Consider the following 22,340-nt stretch of genomic DNA (forward strand, 5'->3'; position numbering starts at 1 on the left):
TACCACTTTTCTCTTGTAACGTAACTAGCTCTATTGTACAACGCTCTGACACCTTCGGGTAATGTCCGCGCTTAAAAAAAAATGCATTAAATAATAAAATGTTTAAAAAATTTCACACTGAGTGCATGCGCCTATTGTTTTAGTACTATCGGCAGAGGAGCAAGGGGTCACGCCCCATCCTGAAAACAAATTGAGCTGCTTTGTGTCAAACTCTTTTATTTGCCATTAACAGTAAAAAAAGGACAAAGACTGAATTTAGTTCGCGTTTTTTTGTTGTCCGCTTTTGATGGCCATGACTGGTTCGTTTCGTAATCGAGTTTGTTACCTGGAGCTTCGCGCAGTTGGATGATGTCATTCGAAGGGGCGTGCTCTTCTGAGTCAGTGTTAGGTGGAGGAGGAGGAAGACTAGAGGAGGAACGAGGAAAGCAGGGGCCAACGCTTTGGCCGGAAGCGGATAGTCGAAAGGGGAGCGGTCCTGACACGCAGGGCACATACGGGTTGATGTACTACCGCGGCCAAAACCTCGAGACAGCCCCAACTGAGACGACGACCCTTGAAATGAGCCAACTGGAAGGAATCTCTAGATAGAAATTACCCCAAGAAGAGCCAGCTGAGTGTTTTCTCTTATTCGTCCTCCGCAGAGGAAGACCCCCTCCCCCCGACACAGGAACTCTGCACATTTAACAGCCCTAACTAGCAGTAGAAGGGAAGTGTATACGCAGTGATCGCCCCCCTATTGGGGTACATATTCCATAGACAAGCTCCTACCTAATAGCACACGTCTTACATGGAGGAATAAACTACACTTTATACAAAGCAGTTACCTTTGCCGAAATAGGTACAGTATCTAATTAAAGGGGCACCCCTCCCTAGAAACAAAAACCCCATGTTAGACTATGCAACTGTCAACTTTTAAACATTTTAAAGGAATTATGTAGAAACCCCTACCCATTGCATGTGACCCTCCATTACAAATATCCAGTGCGTTCTGTATTTGCGCTTTAAGCAGAGTTCTACCACTAAGGGCAAATGGTAGGGGATATAAGCAGCATATTGGAGAATAGCCGAGAAAGAGGGATACCGCTACCTTACAAACGCCCTGTAAAAGGCTCTATCCTCTAGACGGATACAAAACCTTCCACAGTCAACTACTTAAAAGCGCACCAAGACAATCTTTTCCATACACTTCTGCCTCTACTGAAAGGCCAACAATACTAAAAATACTCCCACACATCACTTAAACACCTTCTGAAGATAAATGAGCCGCCCCTTAATGAGGCTTTAGCTGGTGTCTAGAGTTTTAGGCCACGTGGACCTGAAGATTCTTCTACCAAGGGGCAAGGAGTTGAGGTTTCAGTTACATTATTTTAGGGGTGGTGGGCCATAGACAGGGTTGTTTTTGAAGTAGGATGGAGGTGAGTGCAGGTGGCTCAGTGCCCAGGAGAACACAAACCCCTTCAAGCCCGGCATGACATGAGCTGTGTGAGAGAGGCTGTGACCCCCGGGATCAGAACACGCACAGACGTACTAAAGACATGGTGAGTTTCCTTTTCTCTTATTCTTATTTTCCAAAAAGGACGGCATCTCATCTCGTGCCAGTGGCATTGACATAACCTAGAACATCGCAAGAGTTACCAGTTGGTAGGAGTGTTAACTTTTGCAGCAGTGTCTCTAGGTCACCGGTTGAAATGGACATAGGCCTTTGTAGTGTCCATACTATGAATGGTCACGCGGTAGTTGGGAATGTTATTGCTCATGCTGGGTTCTATGTTCTAAGGTGGGGCGGTTGGGAGATGTGCTGTGGGGAACGGACTGTCGTGGTTGTGTAAGCTGTCTTCTCTGCCATGAATAAAACTGCTGGAACCATAAAGTGTGTCAGATCGAGTTACTTCATACTGGCGACGACTGGGATTTTAAAGAAGACAGCGCTCACGTGTGAAAGAGATTTTAAGGTACTTATATCGTGCGCGAATGCACCTGCGGCTGTTTTTAACTAATGTGCTTGTGATTGCACCTGCGGCTGTAACGCGACTGTAACGCGACTGTGAAATTGCTCCAAAGCATGTTGGCTTGTTAGGCGTGTGAAGGAGCCTAGAAGTCATATGTTGATTTGGAAAACGAGGAATGGTGTTGCGCTGTGATAGCGGCAGCTGTCTGGGGGAATACTTTTGAGAAGGAATACGCTTTGATTGCGTCAGCGGGAGATTACTGGAGGTATTGATTTAAGTTGTGCGAGTAAAGTTTGAAAATCTACACTTACTAACGTTCTCGGAGTGCCATTTCCGCGTAGATTCGATGTTCTGCTGCCGAAGCCTCACCGCGCCATTCCTGCTGAGACTCGACGATCGCAAGGCATGCTGGGAGTGTGACGATCGCAAGGCATGCTGGGAGTGTGATGTCACGCGTGGTGCGGACATCTTAGATTGGGACAGTTTTGGAGATCGTTTTTTTTGTTTCTGCATGTGTAGAGACCTCTGTGTATTGCACATCTCTAAAACAAAACGGAATATGTACAATCTGTTATAGTGAGGAAGCTTACAAAAATATTATTAGTTTTACTAATTATTTTTTTTTAATGTATTTTTTAATCTGTTTATTTTTAATTGTCAATTGGTTCTTCAAGGGGAAAAAAAAATAAGTGAAGAATATGTCGAATATTTCAGCACCCCCACATTTTTTACCCTCTGCGGGGGATCCTAAGATGGAGTGGGATTTATGGTATCCCATGTTTTTAGCCTACGTCGAAGTATTGGAAGAAGATGGATGTTCTCCTAAAAGGAAATTAGATCTTCTAAGGCATTGTTTAGGTGGCCAAGGGATTAAAGAATTTGATAATCTGCCTCCTCTTGAAAGCACAGAGGGAGTGAATGTGTTCGAAGTGGCTGTCAAAAAAATGAGTGTCAGATTTGGAAAAAAAAAAATATAGTAATGGAGAGATTCAAGTTCTACTCTCGTGCTCAAAGAGAGGACGAATCCATTGAGAACTATGTATCTGCTTTACGCTCACTAGCGGGGTCATGCGCATTTGATACTATTAATTACGAACAAGTGCTCAGAGATCAAATAGTGATGAAAACTAAAAGTAAAAAAATACAAGAGAGGTTATGGTTAGGCACTGAATCATCATTGAGTGCAGTAGTGAACATCGCGAAAGGAATTGAACAATCCGAAAAGTTTGTGAGTGAGATTAGGGATCAATCCCAAACTATTAATGTGAAAGTTCAAGATCCTGTAGCAGAGGTGTCGCTTGTAAAACCTCAGTTTACACCCAGGAAAACATCTTTCTTTAGCAAGAAAGATTCAGTTCTCAAAGAGAATAAATTTGGTAACCGCAGAAATCCCATAATTTGCTATAGATGTGGAAGTTTTGAACATGTTGGAAATTATAAGGGTTGTCCAGCATGGAACAAAATCTGTGTGAAATGTAAAAAAAATGGGCCATTTTGGAAAGATGTGCAGATCCTTACAAAAAGTTAATTGTATCACTGGTGAAGAGAGTGACATTTCCACAGAATTCAATGAATTTAATTGTATTTCATGTGTATGTGAGAATAATTGTAAAGGTTTCCCATCGGGATCCATAGTGATAGATGGCAAGGAAGTCACTATGATGATAGATTCTTGCGCATGGTATTCTATCATCGGCAAAGATGTATTCACTAAATTGTGGGAGAATAGGAAACTGTTACCTCCTGACATTAGGCCTGGTACATACTATGAATGGTCACGCGGTAGTTGGGAATGTTATTGCTCATGCTGGGTTCTATGTTCTATGGTGGGGCGGTTGGGAGATGTGCTGTGGGGAACGGACTGTCGTGGTTGTGTAAGCTGTCTTCTCTGCCATGAATAAAACTGCTGGAACCATAAAGTGTGTCAGATCGAGTTACTTCAGCCTTCCTTGGTTGGGAAAGACCTGCTGACCGTTCTGTGGCAAGCTTCCTTTTCTACATTCCCATTGGATACGTTGTCGACAGGCTTAGCATCACGTGCAATGTTCATTTATTCTGTGCTCCTTAACCGAGAATTTGAAAAGGACCATCAGGTCCATCCAGGGTTCCCTTTCCCCCGCCTAATATTCTTACAAAGACTTTGTGATGTCTCCCTTTATGCTTGCTTTTTCACTGCTGATGCTCCCATGTGCCAACTTCACATTTCCACACCCACCTGAATTTCAGAAAACTACTCCAGATTCAACTCTTCAGCTCAACCTAGAGCCCCCAAGTCCCCAAAATACTCTTCGGGCACCCACGGCATCCCCGTACTCTTCACACACTCCTCTCCATATATCCTAGAGCTCAGAAATCATTCTTTTGCAACATGATCACTTTACAAATGTTAATAATAAAAAGTACTCAGTATGCAGAGGCTTGGCTGAGTTGTCGATTCATTACTTACGTTGGCTCTAAAATTGTTCTCGAGGACCAGTCTAAAAAATAAGGAATATTATCTAAACGTGCAGATGGTCCCAAATTAGGAACCAGGGAATTTCTCAGTAAAAGTAGGCCTTACTCTGCCACTGATGTATAAGTACTCGTGGGGTGATGGGGGGGGGTGGTTAATGCTCGTTGCATTGTATTCCTGTGGCTAAAAGGGCATTCGCATTTGGGATCAATTGCAATACCTTTTGCAAAAGTGTGTTTCTACTACACAGGCTAACTTCTGCGTGAATGTTTGTATTGTACACAGGCTAACTTCTGCGTGAATGTTTGTATTGTACCCAGCATTTCTCCTGGTTTCCTAGGTAACACACATTATGAAATGCTGGTGCAACAGGAACTTGCTATTAGAAACCATTTACATGCATTCCTGTTTTTGAGAATTACAACATATGATTAGTAATTTTTGTACTTAAAATTAGGGTTAAATCTGATGCCATGGCTTTCAAATGTGCGACATCATATTGATGGGTAATGGCGCTTGGAGGCCTATGTCCAGATACATTTAACGTTCATGCAGGGTGATCGCTGTGTCGTGCTGGGGATGTGAGGTGTATTTTCTCCCCTGCACGTATTATCGTAGGGGTTATGGAATGTCAGCCGTATTCTAGACTTGAACAAACTTGGGGTATAGAACTGGGATGCACTGTGTCTTATGTTGCGTCCGTGTGTATTTGAGCGCCTGAATGTTGCACTATTGCGAGATGTCATGTTGGAGTTGCGCAGGTGCGGGAAGGGGGGAGGAGGACCACTGGAAGCTGTCTGTATGAGGGTGTGGTGATGGGTCGTTGGTGGCCATTAGGTGTGGCCTGTCGGGTGTCTGGCCCCTTCATACGTCCACCCGGGCAGCCGCAGGGGCTATAGGAGCTCTTGGAGAAACGTCCATCCATGCTCCTGCCACTGTTAGCGTTTCTTGTGTAAAAGATTGGAGTAGCATGGTCCAGGGCATGGATTTACTGTCTAGTTCATGTCCTTGAATCTAGAATGCATGGAAACAGCAGTGAGTGCTGGCTTATAACAAGCATTCTGATTGTCTAAGCATATATCGGCAGCGAATATAGAATGGTAAATAATATTAGGCTGCACTTAGTCAGTGATGTTGAGAATAGGCATGTTGATATTTGTGGACTGTAGTGTGAAAAATATCTTACTGTCTAAGGTGTTCCCTTAAGTACTCTCGAGACTTTAATGCATATGTTGATGGGTCACAAAACAAGCTGATTGTTTTCCCCCTAATCTTCAAACAACGACTATCTTTATTGTACATTTTCAAAATCTAACATTGATTCAGTGTAGCCCTTTTCGATCCCTTAGTGTCTTTCGTGGAATGGTATAGCATAAAAGGGTAACATTCATATCCAATTACATTTGTCCATGGTGTTTGTTTACGTAAGAATCGAAAAATGGGCAGTGATCTACAAAAAAAAGTGGAGTCTGTGTTAAATCAGATTTTTGTAACCTTTGTGAATGTCACCCGTGTTTCTTCGTCTGTGTTCTTGGGACTCCGCTTCCGCTGTCAAGAAAAAAGATCCAGTGTCTGTGGTTCAATATGTTCTTTTAAAAAGGCTCAATTTAAAAAAAAAAAAACTTTTGTAATCCAGTTTTTTTTTAATGGCCTTCTGGGCATGAACTGATCTAAAACACATTTTCAGTATTCTAAAAGTATATTCAATAATGTCCTCCTTATCATGTGATAGAAAGTACCATTCTAATGCCTCCTTTACTAACTGCTTTAAGCAGGCAATCAACATGTTCACTGGAAAGGCTGCTTCGGGTTCCTGTGTATGCCTTTTCACACCCACTCTCACTATCTTACTTCCTGCCTCGTTCTGTGAAATAGTATGACACGGGGGATGTTGCAGTCTGCGTTCTTCATAAAACTAGTTGACTGTCGGGAAAGGCTAATTTGCGGAATTCACCCGTTTCATGTATTCAGAATAAAATGTTTTACAACATACCTGCTTTTGCATTGTGATCCACCGGTAGTGGATGCCCCTGGTGAGATGAAAGCTGGGGAATTGATTGGAGTGAAAGCAGGATCCTCGATTGAGTCTTGACAGTTTGTTTCATCCATTTGGTAACTGGTTAAGTCTACTTTATAAAATAATTTTATTGTCCTACCATTTCATTACAGCACAATTTGCAAACAATTACAACCTGGGTGGTTCTCTTTGTTCAGAGGCACCTGCGCATCGAGTCTGACCTACTTTCTTACATCCCTGAGAATGATGCATCCTGCTGTTGATGCATCAAACATCCTCCAACATTTGTCACTAGCTCTGAAATTACACGGGTACCTTAAAATAATTTAAATATTGTTGGACCCCATTGGAAACCTTTCTAAAATACTACAACAATGGATGTCCTAGATGAGAATGTCTTAGGAGTTAAGTGAGATGAAGGGCATGGTGATGATGATGTTTGCGGTCAGAGGGTAAAATGAAGAGCTTCGCTGCTGTTGTGTTGATTGTGAAAACTGAGCAGTGGCATAGCAAGGTCAGGTGGTACCCGGTGCGGAAAATTTCTTGTCACCCCTGGCTTGACAAAATGGCAAAAATATGTGTTTAAGACACATATTTTTGCCATTTTGTAACCCCCCTCAGTGATGACACCAGGGGCGGCCCGCACCCCCCTTCCTACGCCACCGAAACTGAGAGCCTAAATAGTGATTATAGGGAACAGTGTTTGATAAAGAGCTCTGTGATGATGGTTTTGATGTTTGGATGAGGTGGAGAAGTTGTTAGCGGTTGAGGCCAGATGATTGAAATTGTTAGAGCTAAGTTCAAAGCCTGTATAACAACATTGGTTACAATGCAAATGTAGATATGATTTACCTTGTCATTGATATGAAGGTCTAGATGCTAATTTCAGCTCAGATGTTGCGAATAACAACCAAATCATAATGCTGTTTGAGTGCTAGACCACATTGATGGCCCGGAAGATCGTGTTACACTGATACAAATATCTATCATCACCTTGAGTTCCATGTGTGAATAGTATTTTTCTCATAATTAATGAGGGGAAGGCTTGCAAGACAGGCAGATCAGATTAGGAATGAATATTCAGTGAAGACTATGCAAAGAGGAGAGTGAACATTACAAAGGGAATATCCCAAGTGAAACTCATCAGCTTAATTTTTTTCCTGTATAAGCAGATATCGGTATAATTTAAGTTTTGAATTAGTGAAATCCTGAAATGGTTTGGGCAGTTACCATTGCAGGCAAAATATTACATCCTTTGGGTTGGTACAATACTATTCAAAACTGCCTTTCCTAGGGTAAAAACAACTCCAGATACATACCATACTTTCATTTGCTTAAAGTAAGGTGCTGGAATGGTCAAAACTCGGTGTAAGTGGTATGCTGTTAATTAATGCCAAATAGAGGCTTTTCTACTGCCAAACATATCACTGTTTAAATATTCCTACTAAGTGGGAACTATCCAACATCTTTTTCCTTGTGTAGCAACATTTATTCAGCACTCTGTTATCAAGTGGTTGATTGCAAATGCTTGAGATTGTGTGAAAGTGTGATACTATTTTAGAAAGATAATGGCTAGGGCCATAATTGTGCTTATCAATATGAAATAGAAAGGCCTTGCTGGCAGTTTTGCAAGGATGAAAGTTATAAAGTGAAGAGTAAGTCCTAAGTGGTGGTCTGGGGATGATTTAATGATCTAGAGCATAATACTATCGAAGTAAAAACATGTTGACGATATCTCTAAAATCAGATGACGGTCCAGGCAATATCCTTTTGGATGGGCAGTGTGCACGATTTAAAGCTTGCTCGTCTTTAGGGTGGTGATAGTCAGCCTTGGCTTCACTGGGTGCACCATGAGGCTGTACGATGGGTTGAGAACTAGAAAATGATACTGGTGCGTTGCTGAAGTGGGAGAGGCTAGGGGTCTGAACAATGATACTTACGTTTCCGCAGAGCATAATGGCAAGGCCTAAAAGAACATGCTGGCATTGTGACAGAGGGTGAGGCCAGGGCCATGAAAATGAAGGCATTGCTACTGCAGAAGGGGAGAGGAATTGTTACAGAATTATTCTGTTGTCCCTCGGATGGGCAAAGGCCTGCCCTTTTCGATTATTTTTGGCTTAAAAGGTAACTAAAATGCCTTAGACAATGGTTAAGTTTTGATAACTATGCTTATGTTCCCAACCTGTTGTCCGGGGACATCTGGGGGTCCGCAAAGCCTACTTAGTGGTGGGGGGGAGGGAGGGGTTCTGCGACTGCTTAGAAAATTGTATAATAGGTTAATGAAGTGCCTATAAAGAGAGAATGAACATGTGCAATTAAAATGTTAAAAGTTCTGTAAAGGAATTTGAAATTGGAGGCTAAAAATTAAGTTAGCATTCTGAGACTGATTCGCGGGAGCAGTGCAAGTGTATCATTCAAAATATATCCTTGGTAGCCTCAATTCAATTGAGAAGCTCCAACCATCCTATCAATATTTAGAGTAAACATTTTTTTTTTGTTAAAATATTTCCTCATTTGTGTGTTTGTTTGATGAATATTTTGTTTCTGTATGTTGTGTATTTGTTTTGCAGTTCAAATGATCAAAAATGCTTAGGCCGGGTGTCCTCTGCTTTCTGTTATGATTAAAGTGGAGGTCTACAGAAGTCAAAAGGTTAAGACCACCTGGTTTATGGTATGAGGTGACAGAATTGGTCAGTGTGTGAGTTGAAGGTCACGGAATTTGTAGTGGCCTGATTAGTCATGATTAAGGATCTCTGTTTTCTGTATTTTGCCGCTTTTTACAGATAAATACAGATGGAAAACAATGTGTTTTTCTTTCTGCATTTATTTTTAAAAGTGATTAAATACAGAACATTGTGCTTCTTTTTAGTGACTCTCCGTACTGTCTTTCATGCATTGTAGCCCAGTAGCTGAGCAGATGGACAGCATGGGAAATTAAAAAACAGGATGAAAGTTTTTTTAAAAATGGCATATGTCAACATATTTGTGGTATAATGCTAAATGCATCGTTACGTAATATTTGGCAGCTTAAATGGCTAAACCGTGAAAGACATCAAAGTTTAAGTGCATGTCTATCATTTAAATAAATATGGAAATGTACAGTTTACAACTTCATTTATACACAAAACCCAGCTTGTCTTGTGGGGTTCCGCTGGGCTCTTCATTGAGCCCCACCCTCTTCAACCTGAATGTCATCCCCTTGGTCAAACTGATAAGGTCCCTAGGTTTTTCAGTAGTGTCCTATGCCGGATATGGATAAATTCAGATGGAAATGTTTAAAAAAAAAAATACCATAAAACTGGTCGCCCTAGTCATGATCTGCATGTTGAAGACATAAATACGTTGGTTTCCCCAAACACTTTTTGGTGTTGGTTACGTGATTCAATAAAGGCTTCGGGTGGTTGTGTTAAAAGACCGAAGAACTGTAAATAAAAAAAGAAAGAAAATAGATGACACAGCTTGACATGAAGGCAGTTGGGTGAATTGGTTGTCGGTAGGACAATTGTGAGGGCTGTTGAGCGTCGGAAAAAATATCAATATAATGCTAATAAAATGATTGAAATCATACCTAAAAAAATTCACATTTAGAAAATTGACAATTTTATGAAGTGCTGTCCCAACCTGGCAAACCTTGTTTTGCATACGTTCTCTTTGCAGAACAGCAAACTTTATGCTTGTCCTTAAGATTTCTGCAATCTAAGGGACCTTTTCTTACCCTCCTGTATGTGCGTTTATCCTCCAAGTCCCTATGCCATCAGATAGTGAAATTGTGCCCCCTTGCAACATTGGCATTTTCAGGAGTTAGACATTTTGAGTATACTCTGGCTTCAGTCTAGAGCATGATATCTTTCTTATGAAGTCCACTCCAGGCTTCCCTTCATAGTCAGATGTGTATAACACCTAAGCGGCATATGCTTATCCTGTAAGCATTGCACTACTTGTAAAGGCAGTTAAAGGTAGAACAGATGATTATCGAGGCACATGATTTATAATGTGACTGTGATGTACGTAAGCCCATATGGCTAATTCATTTCCACATACAAAATCCCCAATTATGTTTTATTCTCAACATTTGTTACCTAGTAGTGGTGTTTGTATGGGAAAGTTATCCTGATGAGGCCAGAAGTGATAGAGGAAAAGATGACTTGGTACCAGCGGAAAGAATGATATCCGTGTAGTTAAATAAATTAAATTCACATCACTAGTTCAGAGAGCTCTCCTTCTTTTGATGTGGGAGCTTTGACCAGCTTTGGCCTGCTGGAGGCATGGACCAGAATGATGAGGGTGCTCTAAGACTGCACATAGTGGCCACCCTGGGGCAACTTCTAAAGGTAGATGCATACTACTTTCAGTTGACTCTGCCACCTGTTGAGGATACAGAGTAGTGATAATGGATCAGGTGTCTTCTAGCAGCAGTGGACAGTTTATGATGAATGAGAATAGAACTCATTTGCTGCAGACAGTGACCCTGTATTAACAAGTGGTAGTCATTTTTAGTTTGAAGCCCACCAGACAGCACAGCTGTCTTGTTTGCTAACATCTTGGGGACATTCAGAAATCTTCCCTGGGAACGCATTCCGTCCATTGCTTACCATTGGCTTTTTGGTTTGTAACTCAATTTTTTTTTTTTTTGCTTTCTTTTTCCTGGCTTTATTTGTTTTAGGCTGTCCAGCTTGAGTTTGTTCCCTTGTTCAAACCTTATTTACAGTATACTTCAGAGTTCTCCTTTTCTGTAAGCTGACCTTTCAATCTTCAAATCTTGTCACATTTGCTGTACATTCGAAGACAGAGGTCAAATGTCAGGCTCCATCTTCTGAGAGAGCTTGGTATTTACTTTTCTTTCTCCGACTTCAAAGTGAGAGGATGTATGTGACGATCGTGCTGGCTACTGGAGGACATTCTTAAGTATGGTGAATACTAATCAGAACACTAGGGTATGACATTTCCACTCACTATCGTTTGCGCTTTATACTTAAAAAAAAAAACGTTGTCAGTTTAAAACTCCACAGTACAGCAAAACAAAGGAAAACGAAAGACGAAAAATGATGTACATATACCGCTAATGGGTCAAATCAATTTTGACAGTCCGAACATTAAAACAAATGACATACAACAAAGATTCCGCCCCGTATCAACTCTGTGGTACAAAGTAATGACTCGTAGAACATGCTCACAAATGTAACAATTTTGCATTAGTGAAAACTTCCTTTCCCCGGCAATGATAAACCACTAATGAACAATCCCTACCATTGGCGACACAGTGTAACTACAGAGTGCATGTGTTTGCCAACCTCTACTTGCCCTCCAACAACCGCCCTTTATCCCACTCCAATGCGATCTTGCTCCTCCTGAGACAGCTATATGTAACAAGTATTGTCTGAAAGGCCCCCATATATCTTTGGGTGCGCATTTCTTTGGCGTCAATGCATTGTAATTGTCAGATTGAGTAGAACAGTACGCTAGGTCGTGTGCCAGTCTGCTATAGTGGGTAGTGGACCCCTCATTCAGCTCATGGCAATCCTGCGTTTTGCTAAAAGGAGTCCTATAGCCGCCAACTTGCGCACTCCCTTGGGTATTTGGTTATCAAACCCCAACAGGGCTACCAATGGTGAATCTGGAATAGTATGTTCTATCATTTTGGATAAGATGTCAAGTACCTCGCTACAGAATTTACGTATGCCCGGACATTCCCAAGCTAGATGAGTGAAGTGGGCATGCATAGTTGTACATCTCATGCATTTACTGTCCTCTCTAAGGCCTAACCTACACATCCTCGCTGGGATATAGTAAGATCTATGCAAGTATTTAAAATGAAGCAATCTGTGCTTACCATTCAGGGAGATCGACTTGGTTTTATTAAAACACCGTGTCCATTGCGCTGGCGTAATTTCAATGGCCATTTCCTCCTCCCAACCCAGTTGGAATTTAAGTTTATCCTGTGTGCCCCGTACCCTGAAGAGAGTATATAATATGGATATACCATGCTGTGGGTTTTGGTCTGGTGGTTGCTAGCTATTTTCGAGAGCTGATGCCCGGTGCAGTGTACTGGATCGTGGGAATGGTCGTGACACTCCCGTCAGGAGCCTTGGGAGCGGGACTGGTGAGACCTTGTTGTGTTCAATGAGTCGATGTGGTAAATTGCCAGGCCCGTGTCTCCATATATGTGCGTGCAAGGTCTGCGCGGCTCTATGGTACCTTTCCATACATGGCGTGTTCAGCCCTCCCTCCGCATATGGCCTGGTCAACATGTCCCAACTAACTCTTGGCTGCTTACCTGCCCACACCAATCGTGACTCGCAGAGTACGAAAAAAGATTGAGGAAGACTAATGGGTATATTGGCAAAGAGGAATAGAAAACGCGGGAGCACCACCATTTTTGACAGCGCTATATGTCCAATCATAGACCAGGGCAGCTTAATCCACGTCTCTATCACCTCAGTCAACTTCTGGACAGCACAACCATAATTTTCAGGAAGCACAAGTTCGGGATCCGGTGCACTTTATACTTTTATCAGTAAATCTGTATGTCTGTGCAAATGTAATAATTTCAATTGAAGATGTGCTGTCTATAATGGCAGTGCGCTACCACACCATGCATTCTCCAATTTACCCCACTCTACTCTGCACCACTCCATGCCACTACACTCAACCTCTGCGTCACTCCACTCTGCACTACTTCATTCTACAATGTCACTTCACTCTATTCTACACCATTCAACTCGACACCACTTCAGTCTACGCTTCTCTTCGCCCCGGCGATCTTCACAGTACCACTCCATGCCATTGCGCTCTGCTCTTACCACTGTGCTCTGCTCTAACCACTGTGCTCTGCTCTATCGCCAATTCTCTCTACACCACTTTACTCAAAAACAGTACATTCTATGCCACTCCATGCCAATCTATTCTTCATCCTACGCCACTATACTGGGCCACTGGAATTATGCAGCAGGAGAGGGCCAAATTATGCGGCATGGTTGAGTAAATTATGCAACAAGAAAAGCATTATGCAGCACATTTTGTACTAGTATTCATTATTTTGTCATTTTTAAACTTTGTAACACTGTCTGGGCACTGGTTGCACCTCATTAGTGCCAGTTTAATACTCAAATATGGCAATAAGTAACTGAAAGGTGACCAGTCCAGCTTCGCAAAGGGCCTTCCACTGCATGGCAATAAGTGTCACTGCATGTTTAGTAATATTTGAACAGTTTTAGCTAGAAACTATTTTTTTTGTTTAAATTTGCAAATTATGAGGCAGATGGTGGATTGTGGCAAATGCTGTACATCTATCATGCGGAAATCTCGGCATCTGCACAGTCTCATAACTCCAGTGGCCCTCAGACTATACTCTACTGCGCAACACTGTACACCATTGTACCCTGCCACTGCACTCTAGCCACTCTGTTTTACTCTGCACCACTGTACTCTACTTCACTGCTCTCTGCACCACTCTACTCCGCACTGCTGTACGCCACTCTGCCACTCTACTATATGCACTTGCACTCTCACTGCAGTCTACTCTGCACCGCTCTTCTCTATGCCAATGGACTCAATGCCACTACACTCTATGCCACTCTACCCTGCACCGCTGCACCCTACACCCAGCCACTCTGAGCGAAACCACTCTAATTTACTCTGCATCACTGCACTTTGCTGCACTCTCCTCTATGCCACTGTACTGTCGCTTCACTCATCTCTGAAATTCTACTCAATGCAACTGCCCTCTATGCTTCTGTATTCCACTCTGCACTATTCCACTCTACACCACTTTTCTCAAAGCCAATACACTCTACTCCACTGCACTGTACTCCACTATACACTACTTTGTGTCACTGAACTCTACACCGATTTACTCATCTAGTACCCTCTGTTCCACTCCTCTGTACTCCAATATACACTGCTCTGCCCTACTCTGTTCTGTTCTGCACCACTGTAGTAGAAGCTACTGCGCTCTATGCCACTTTACTCTACTCCACTTTACTCTGTGCCGCTCCACTCTACCCACTGCCCTCTACAACACTCTATGCCACTCTAATCTATTGTGTTTCACTGCAGTCTACACCACTTCACTCTACACCTCTGTACTCTACTTTGCACCACTTTACTCTTTGCCAATGCACTCTACTTTACTATGCACCATTGCACTCTTCACCACTCCAGTCTAGGCCACTCCACAGTACTGTGCACCACTCTACGCTACTACTGTATACCACTCCACTTTATCCTGCACCATTCCACTCTGAAACAGTCTACTCTACACCACTGCACTCTGTGCTGCACCACTCAACTTTAAATCTGTGCACTCTACACAATATACTCTACACCACTTTACTTAAAACCAATGCATGTTATGCCTCTGCATTCTATTCTAACTACACTGCACTCAATGCAGTATACTCTACAACACTTTACACCATTGCACTGCGCCACTCTAAAACATTGCGCTCTACATCACTGCACTCTATGCCACTCTATTCCGCTCTGCACCAATATACTGTATACCACTGCTCTATACAGCACGCTACTTTGGAACAATACTCTGCACCATTGCACTCAATGCCAAAACACTGTACAACACTTCACTCGAAGACACACTACTCTGCAACACTGCACTCTCCGCCACTGAACTCTATGCCACTCTTCGCCATTGTGCTCTACATCACTCCACTCTATGCCACTCTGTTGTACTCGCACTACTGTACTGTACACCACAGCTCTCTACAGCACTCTTGTCTTCGACACTACTCTGCAAGACTGCAGTGTCTGCCACTGAACTCTCCGCTACTGAACTCTCCGCTACTCTGTGCACCACTTCTCTCTGTGCCACTTCACTCTGCACTACTCGTTTCTACACGAATGCACTCTATGCCAACACACTATGCCACTCTAATCAACTCAGCACCACTACACGCAACTCTATGCCAATCTACACTCTATCCTTCACCACTCCATTTTAGTCTACTCTGAAACAGTCTACTCTGAAACATTCTACTCTATTCCGATATATTGCACTCTTCTCCACCCCGTGCCACTCCACCCTGTGCCAACTGCACTCTACAATGCTGTAATCTATGCCTCTCCACTCTGTACTGCTCTACTCTAAATCAATGCACTCTAAGCAACTGCCCTCTATGCCAGTCTACTCTGTACCACTGTAATTTGCGCCACTTCATTCTAGGCCACTGTACTCCACGACGCTTTACTCGACTCTATGCCACTCCACTCTACTATTCTCTATGCAGCTCCATGCCACTTGATTCCAATCTAGTCTACAACACACTACTCCACTCTACGCCACTTTTTCCTGCCCAGCTTAAGGTTTCATTTATGTGAACAGGAGTCCTCGATTATTTCTTCGTTGTCTCCTGTATTATCACCTCACATAGGATTCTGTACCTTACTCCTGCATTCTTATTCTTACCATCACTATTCGTCAGTGTTTGGCCCACATTACAGTCCCATTGTCCGTCTTTTAGTTGCACTTTCTCAGAGATCTTAAGCCTCGTCTGCATCATTCAAAAAGCCAAAAGTATATTTTTCATTGCCTCTTTTGAGTCTTCCTGTCTCTGTGGCCTTTAACTGGGTCATGTTTTTTGTAACTTTATTCAGCACTTTCTTATTGATTTTGTACTGCAGGTTTGAATTTGTCCACTAAATGCAGGTAGGGCCCTTGTTTTGCCTTTTTCAGTTAAAGAAACTGAATTCTTTTCTCAGTAGTCCCTAGTGACTGCTTAACTTCTGAAACAGTGTCTTAAACCTTACAGTTTTGAGGTGCTCCAAATATTTTCAAACTTTGGTACATATTCTGTGTACGCAATAAACTGGACAAAATCGGTGATATTCGTGCTACATTGTGTCCCTCCCTCCCCAGGGATTGTCCAGTGACAATAGCTAATGACGGGTTCAAATATTTGGGGTTGTACATTACTAAGGATCCTAAACTATTCTACACTACCAACTTGTTGCCGCCGCTACAGCGGTTGAGACGCGATGTGGAGCACTGGAAAGCGTTGCCTCTCTTCCCTATTGGGTAGAGAGGCATTATTCAAAATGATGTCGTTACCTCGGTTCTTGTATATCTTACATAATGCGCCAGAAACGGTTCCAGCGTCCTGGCTGTGGAGAGCGCACAGAGAGCGCTGCTCTGGGGCAATAGCCCGCCCCGAATTTCATTCTCGAAATTGGTGCAAAGCTGGTATGACGGGGTATTGGGCTACCTAATATCAAAAAGTATTATTGGGCGTCTCAATCTATGTTCCCTCTAAGCTGCGCAATCGGGTGGCTGCGCACAGGTGATTTCTCACCGCGCAGGGAGCCTTAAGGAGCGCGCGAAACAAACGGATCTCCTGCTGACAGAAGAAGAGCTCTCAATGAGCTACTAATGACGGCACAGAGAGGCACTTGATACGTTTCCTCCTCTCTCCTACCTTTGATTGTTTAAGGTGCGACTTACCCGCCCCACCACAGTTCTTAGATTGTTTTTGAAACTGTCTGCAGTCCACGAGTTTTGCACACATTACAATCGTGAAAAAGAGGAACGGTTGTGCGGGAACTGCAATTAATATACAAAAGGCATGGCAAATAAACAAGGTGTTTTGGTAAAACTATATTGCCATGTTTGTATTTGAAGGTGTTAACAATAAAAGACCCAGATTGTGTTCTGTTCAAGCTAACTTATTTGGGGAGGTCGAGAAATACAGAGACAGAAAATAGAGCCCTGCTGAATATAACGCTCATAAAATAATCTGCATCTCAGACACGCGGTCTGCGTCTAGGTGGAAGATACTAAATGACATGTTAATCAAATGGGCCAACTTATTCTTCTCTATATGCAATTTTTTGAAAGCTGCACTCCTCTTCTTTTACTCCCATATGTGATTTCTCCACAACATTATTCTTAATAATTACAGTTCCTCTCTGTGACTGTCAGAAGCGCTGTAAGGGGTTACTAAAAGTACTTTGTGAAAAAAAATCAGATAAAAGTACAATGGGCGAGCCAACAGATTTAAAAGGGTGAGCAGAACCAGAACCGAGCTAAGAGTCTGGCTAGGACCTTAGAGCCTGTGCAGAAGCCGAGGCTTGGAAATGTTTGCTATGTAACTAATACAACAAACATCATGTAAAATGTAATAAAGTCTCATCAACATTCAAAAACATGTGTTCCTTTAACATATGGAACCTTTGACATAATAGTCACATTATAGCAATGCACTGAGTGAACTGAGGCAAGAAGTTGTCTTTTAACCCCTCTAAGTGGGTAAGACTATTACAGAGAAATATAGTCTATTAAATCAAAGAGAACAGATTTCTGTACAAGTGGTAGTCTGAACTCCCATATTTGAAAGTGTTTGCAAATGCAATAATGAAGGGAAAAAAAGAATGAGTAAAATAAAAAAATTTGCCTAAGATCACACAAGGGGAAGCTGTAATTTATCAAAGTTTTCTAGTTCACTTTTGTAAAAACCAGCCAAAAATTGGTATCTATTTGTCTTTCCTTGTGTTAAGGCTTTGTTTTTACCTCTTTGTGCATTTTTCTGCAGTTCTTATACAGCGTGAACTAGACCTAAATGTATGGGAGTCCTTTACATGAGCACCAGTTAACATTCATTTTTATAAGAAACGGGGAAATTAAGGGGCATGTGAACAAGGAACAGGGAAAATTAACGCTAAGGGCCCATAGCGTTAATTTTTTTAACGCCCGCTATCGCTGCATAATATCGCCTGATTATCGCATTATTAACAACGCTAACCGCCTAGGCGATAAAATATCCAGCGATAGCGGCATTTTGGGAGTTTATTGCTGGCAATGCAGCGATAAAACTACAAGGATAGTGATATCCTTGTTGATAGCCCATGGTGGATTTAGCCATGTAATCCACCTCACATTGGATTACATGGCTAAATCTGAAAATTAGCAGACGTAAAAAAGCAGCGTTGACCGTGGTTAGCGCTGCTTTTTGTGACTGTAACAGGGTTAGCGTGAAGCTTGATAAGAGGAGAAATGTCACTTCGTGACATTTCTCCTCGAACCGGGTGAGTTTACAATGAGTGCATGGTTAGTGGTGTGTATAGTGCATGCCAGAGGATGTGAGTCATGGGTTGCAGCTGTGACCTTTAGCTTGCTCCCTGCTACTCCTGGCACTTCCTTTACAAACACCTGGCCTCAGTGGAGGCAACCGTTTTGCCCCTCTGAGGCCAGGAATCGCAAAGGAAGTGCCAGGAGTAGCAGGGAGTAAGCTAAAGATCACAGCTGTGACCCCGGAGTGCAGGTTAAATGGTGTGTTTTGTGAACGTAGGGTTCAGGTCTATCTCTGAGTATACAATGAGCAGTTTGCTTGTATGAGTGCAGTGGGAGCAATGTGAGTGCTGGATGAGTTGTATGCATTGGGGTTTCAGGGTTGGCTTGCGGGGTGTAGAATGAGTGGTGTGCATGTATGAGTGTAAGGTGAGTTGGTCTGTGTGAGAGTAGAATCAATGGTGTATCTGTGTGTGTGTGTGTGTGTGCACACAGTGAATAATGTGCCTGAATGCAGTGTGTTTGAGTACATCTATGCGGGGTAAGCAAAGTGCTTGAATGTAGGGTAAGCAATATATCTGAGTGACTGTAGGGTAGGTGGTGTATCTTTGTAAGTGTGTGGTAAGTGGTGTGCTTTGTGAGTGCAGGGTGAGTAATATGCCTGAGTGTAAGTTCTCAGTGTTCATTGAGAGTGCAGGAGGCGTGGTGTGACTGTATAAGTACAGGGTGCAGTACATTAAAGACAAACCTGTTGGGATTGCCAATGCTTGTTAAACAATTTAGCAGGGAAATGTGCTTTAAATTCACTCTTTCATTTTTTTATGTTTGGGTATGCGTCCTTTCTAGTCGCAATAGAAAGTAGTACCATTTTTACTAGTATCACTCAGTTAAGCACACAAACAAGAAATGTGCGCGCACAAGCCGGTCACTGCTGCACAAACATAAAAATAATTAAGAGGGAACACTGGTCTCAAATATCTTCCATTAATCATTGGATCTATAGACCCCTTAATGATCCATGATATGCAATGGACAGGTGGCTTAACTATACGAGAGCATTGTATTCTTACCCGTCCAAGTTGGGGTTGACAGGACGCACATATCATGCAGTCCAGGTATGGCACATGGCGCAGAAAAGTATGAGATGGGCAAAGACTGTAACACTGGCCACCCCACTATGGGACTCGGAGCAGCTTGGATCCCTCTTGAGAACGAAGGGATTCGCCATATGGGGCACTAATGGGATATCGCAGGTTGGAGATCTCTGGAAAAAGGGAGAAATGGTAACCGTGAGATGCTACAGCAGGAGTACGAGCTAGCTGAGAGTGAGAGGTTCAGGTATCTGCATTGAAAACGGTGATGCCTCGAATAGAGTCGTTTCCAGAAGCTTTGCCTCTTGAGGATCGGCTTTTGGATGGATCTATGCCACGCATGGCAATCTCGCTGACCTATTCCTAACTAACTAATAACTCCCCAGATCCACTTTAACTGCTCCGGGCAAAGTGGGAGCGAGAACTTCAGGAATTGAGATGAGGAATGGCGTGAGGCCTTAGCATCACCCAGATAGGTGGCGATCTCTTCAAAACTGAAGTTAGTGCAATTGAAAGTGCTGCATAGAATATATTATACAGGACCCACTCTAGTTAAGATGGGCTATAGGGAGGACGCTAGTTGCAGACGAAATTGCAGTCAAGAGGGTACGTTCCTACACATTATAGCGTCATATTGGGAGGCCGTTCTCCAGTGCACTTATTTGCTTACTCTATGTTCCTCACTGACTCTTTGAAGAATGTGCAGATGGCCAACATGATCTACCAGCACTACTTCTTAGCATTCACAACCCTATACTACAAAACACACATATGGTCAGTAGTCTCTCTTAGCAGTGTTCCTTAACGTGCACACCTTTCTACTACTTCCTTTGAGAAGTTGGCCTGGTATATGCTGTCCACTCATTATAGTGGGCACCTTACACCAGTCCAATCGACCCTTATTGATGATTAGGTTAAAGACAACCTTTATTGAAAGCTATCCTAGTGGTAGCTATGGAGAGCAGCCTTCAGGCTAAGTCTCGAAGGAATGTAAAGCAGCTTGTTTTACCAGATCAGAACCTCCTAAATGACCAAATGAAAGGAGAACCACACAAGACATATATAAAATATATGTATTTATTACTAAACACTCACTACTAACCTCTTTATGAGATTAGAGCACAAAGCACACAATATTAAATCACTAGAACGACAGTAAATAGCACATTACACAGTGGGCTCCAGGGGGTGACCAAACCGTATATTAAGAAAGTGGTATAACAACCACGACTTAACTAGACACAGTACCTAGAGCACGTAGAATCGCTGGGACCCCAAGGAACCACCCAAAGTAGTTACACTGGGGACCCACGGAGGACGAGTGCAGTGTGTGAACAGAGGCGCGTGCTCCGTACAATCCTATGGGAAAGTCGCAGTTGGAATTTTTAAGGTTAAGGACACTTCGGAGAGGACTTTAAGCAAACCCAGCTAAACATAGCAGGTTCTAAGGCCAGCACCCTTGAAAGTACTGAGGTACCTGTGTTACCTATCCCAGAGGAGCCGGGTGCATAGGGGTCAAGTGATATCCGAAACCTTTGTCGTTTTCAATGGTGTGATGCGGAAAGTGCTGCTGATTAGAAGATGAAAAATGTCCGGTGGATTCCAATCCTGGATCCGAGGTGAGAAGAACCTGAAAGCAGAGGAGACAGAGACTGGGTCACTTCAGGGTGACCAGGGGCACGACAGTCGAATGCCCACCAATGTCTGGTGCTTCAGGGGAGAAGATGCGATGCTTTACTCTGCAGCCATGGGAACCATGAGACGACCACCATAGTCCGGAGGTGAGCTGTCCCACGAAGGATGTCGAGTGCTGGGAGGGGTTGGGGGGGGGGGGTTGTCAGTGTCCGGATCGAACACCAACAAGCCTTGGCAACTGCAACCCACGCGGACAGAGGAAATCCGCTTCGGTGAGTACCAGCAAGTTCCTTGGGACTCTCCAAGTTATGGAGAGTCAGGGCACGTCCGGAGCAACCAAGAAAGCCCACGGAAAGTCATAGTTGCCTTCACAGGGACCCACAGGCCAACAGACCAGGGATCGCAACGGGACCTCGAGCTGAATCACGAAAAACCAGTCCAAGGAACACTCGTGGAGTGTAGGCCAGAAATCGTTGGTGGAAATACTGCTCGGGGTCAGTACTACACGTAGCCCAAAGCACAGCCTCCGGGATCGCCAAAAAGCATATGCTGCTGCAAAAGTACGCGGTGCACAGGGGTTCGGGTTGCACGGTCCCCACGAGGGATACTGGTCTCAGACTTGCTGAGAGAGCAGACTGATCTCGGAGACCTCGGGAACCCACCTCCTGTGTTGCAGAAATCTCATGAGTCCTCAGGAGCTTGGGAGATGCAAACCGGTCAGGTGTGTTAAAGGTGCCTGCCTTGCAGGGGAGTAACTCCTTTACTCCAAGGGAGATTCTTAAGTCATCCAGCGTATTGTAGATTTTCGAAGTATTTGGTTTCTGTAGCATAGTTTACTCCAGGTAAAATCTAAAGTCCTGTTGTCAGGGGTACCTACTTTATACCCAAGGAAGGGGTGGGACAAACTCTGGGGACCCACCTATGGGAGGGTCAGGACAGAGGGGTGGCTACACCCATGTCCTTTGTCCAGTTTCGTGCCAGAGCAGGAGCAAATGGCTCCTGCAACCGGTTTGAGCTGGAGTATGCACAGGGACATCCCCCAGTGCAGACTTCAAAGCACTCTGAGTGCACCCACCCGGCCCCAATACAGTGAGGGGAAACCTATTGTCAAGCCTTGCCCTGCTCAAGCTTGGCTCAGCAGCAGGAGGACAGACTCGTGTCTATGGCTGGCAGCATCCAT

At 43.4% G+C, this 22,340-nt stretch overlaps 1 protein-coding gene across 2 annotated transcripts in view; it reads left to right on the forward strand.

Moving 5' to 3' along the window:
• Positions 1-360: 360 nt before the first annotated feature.
• The window catches only part of XPO6 (exportin 6), a 626,381-nt gene continuing 604,401 nt past the window's right edge, over positions 361-22,340 (forward strand). Inside the window, exon 1 of one of the 2 annotated variants that reach the window (XM_085628383.1) lies at positions 361-1,538. In XM_085628383.1, the coding sequence (XP_085484509.1) occupies positions 1,536-1,538 (3 nt within the window). In that variant the 5' untranslated portion in view covers positions 361-1,535. The remainder of the gene's footprint in view (positions 1,539-22,340) is intronic. The other variant, XM_085628384.1, reaches the window with a different exon arrangement.

The sequence above is a fragment of the Triturus cristatus genome, chromosome 10, assembly GCF_964204655.1.
Source record: "Triturus cristatus chromosome 10, aTriCri1.1, whole genome shotgun sequence".
Taxonomy (NCBI): Eukaryota; Metazoa; Chordata; class Amphibia; order Caudata; family Salamandridae; genus Triturus; species Triturus cristatus.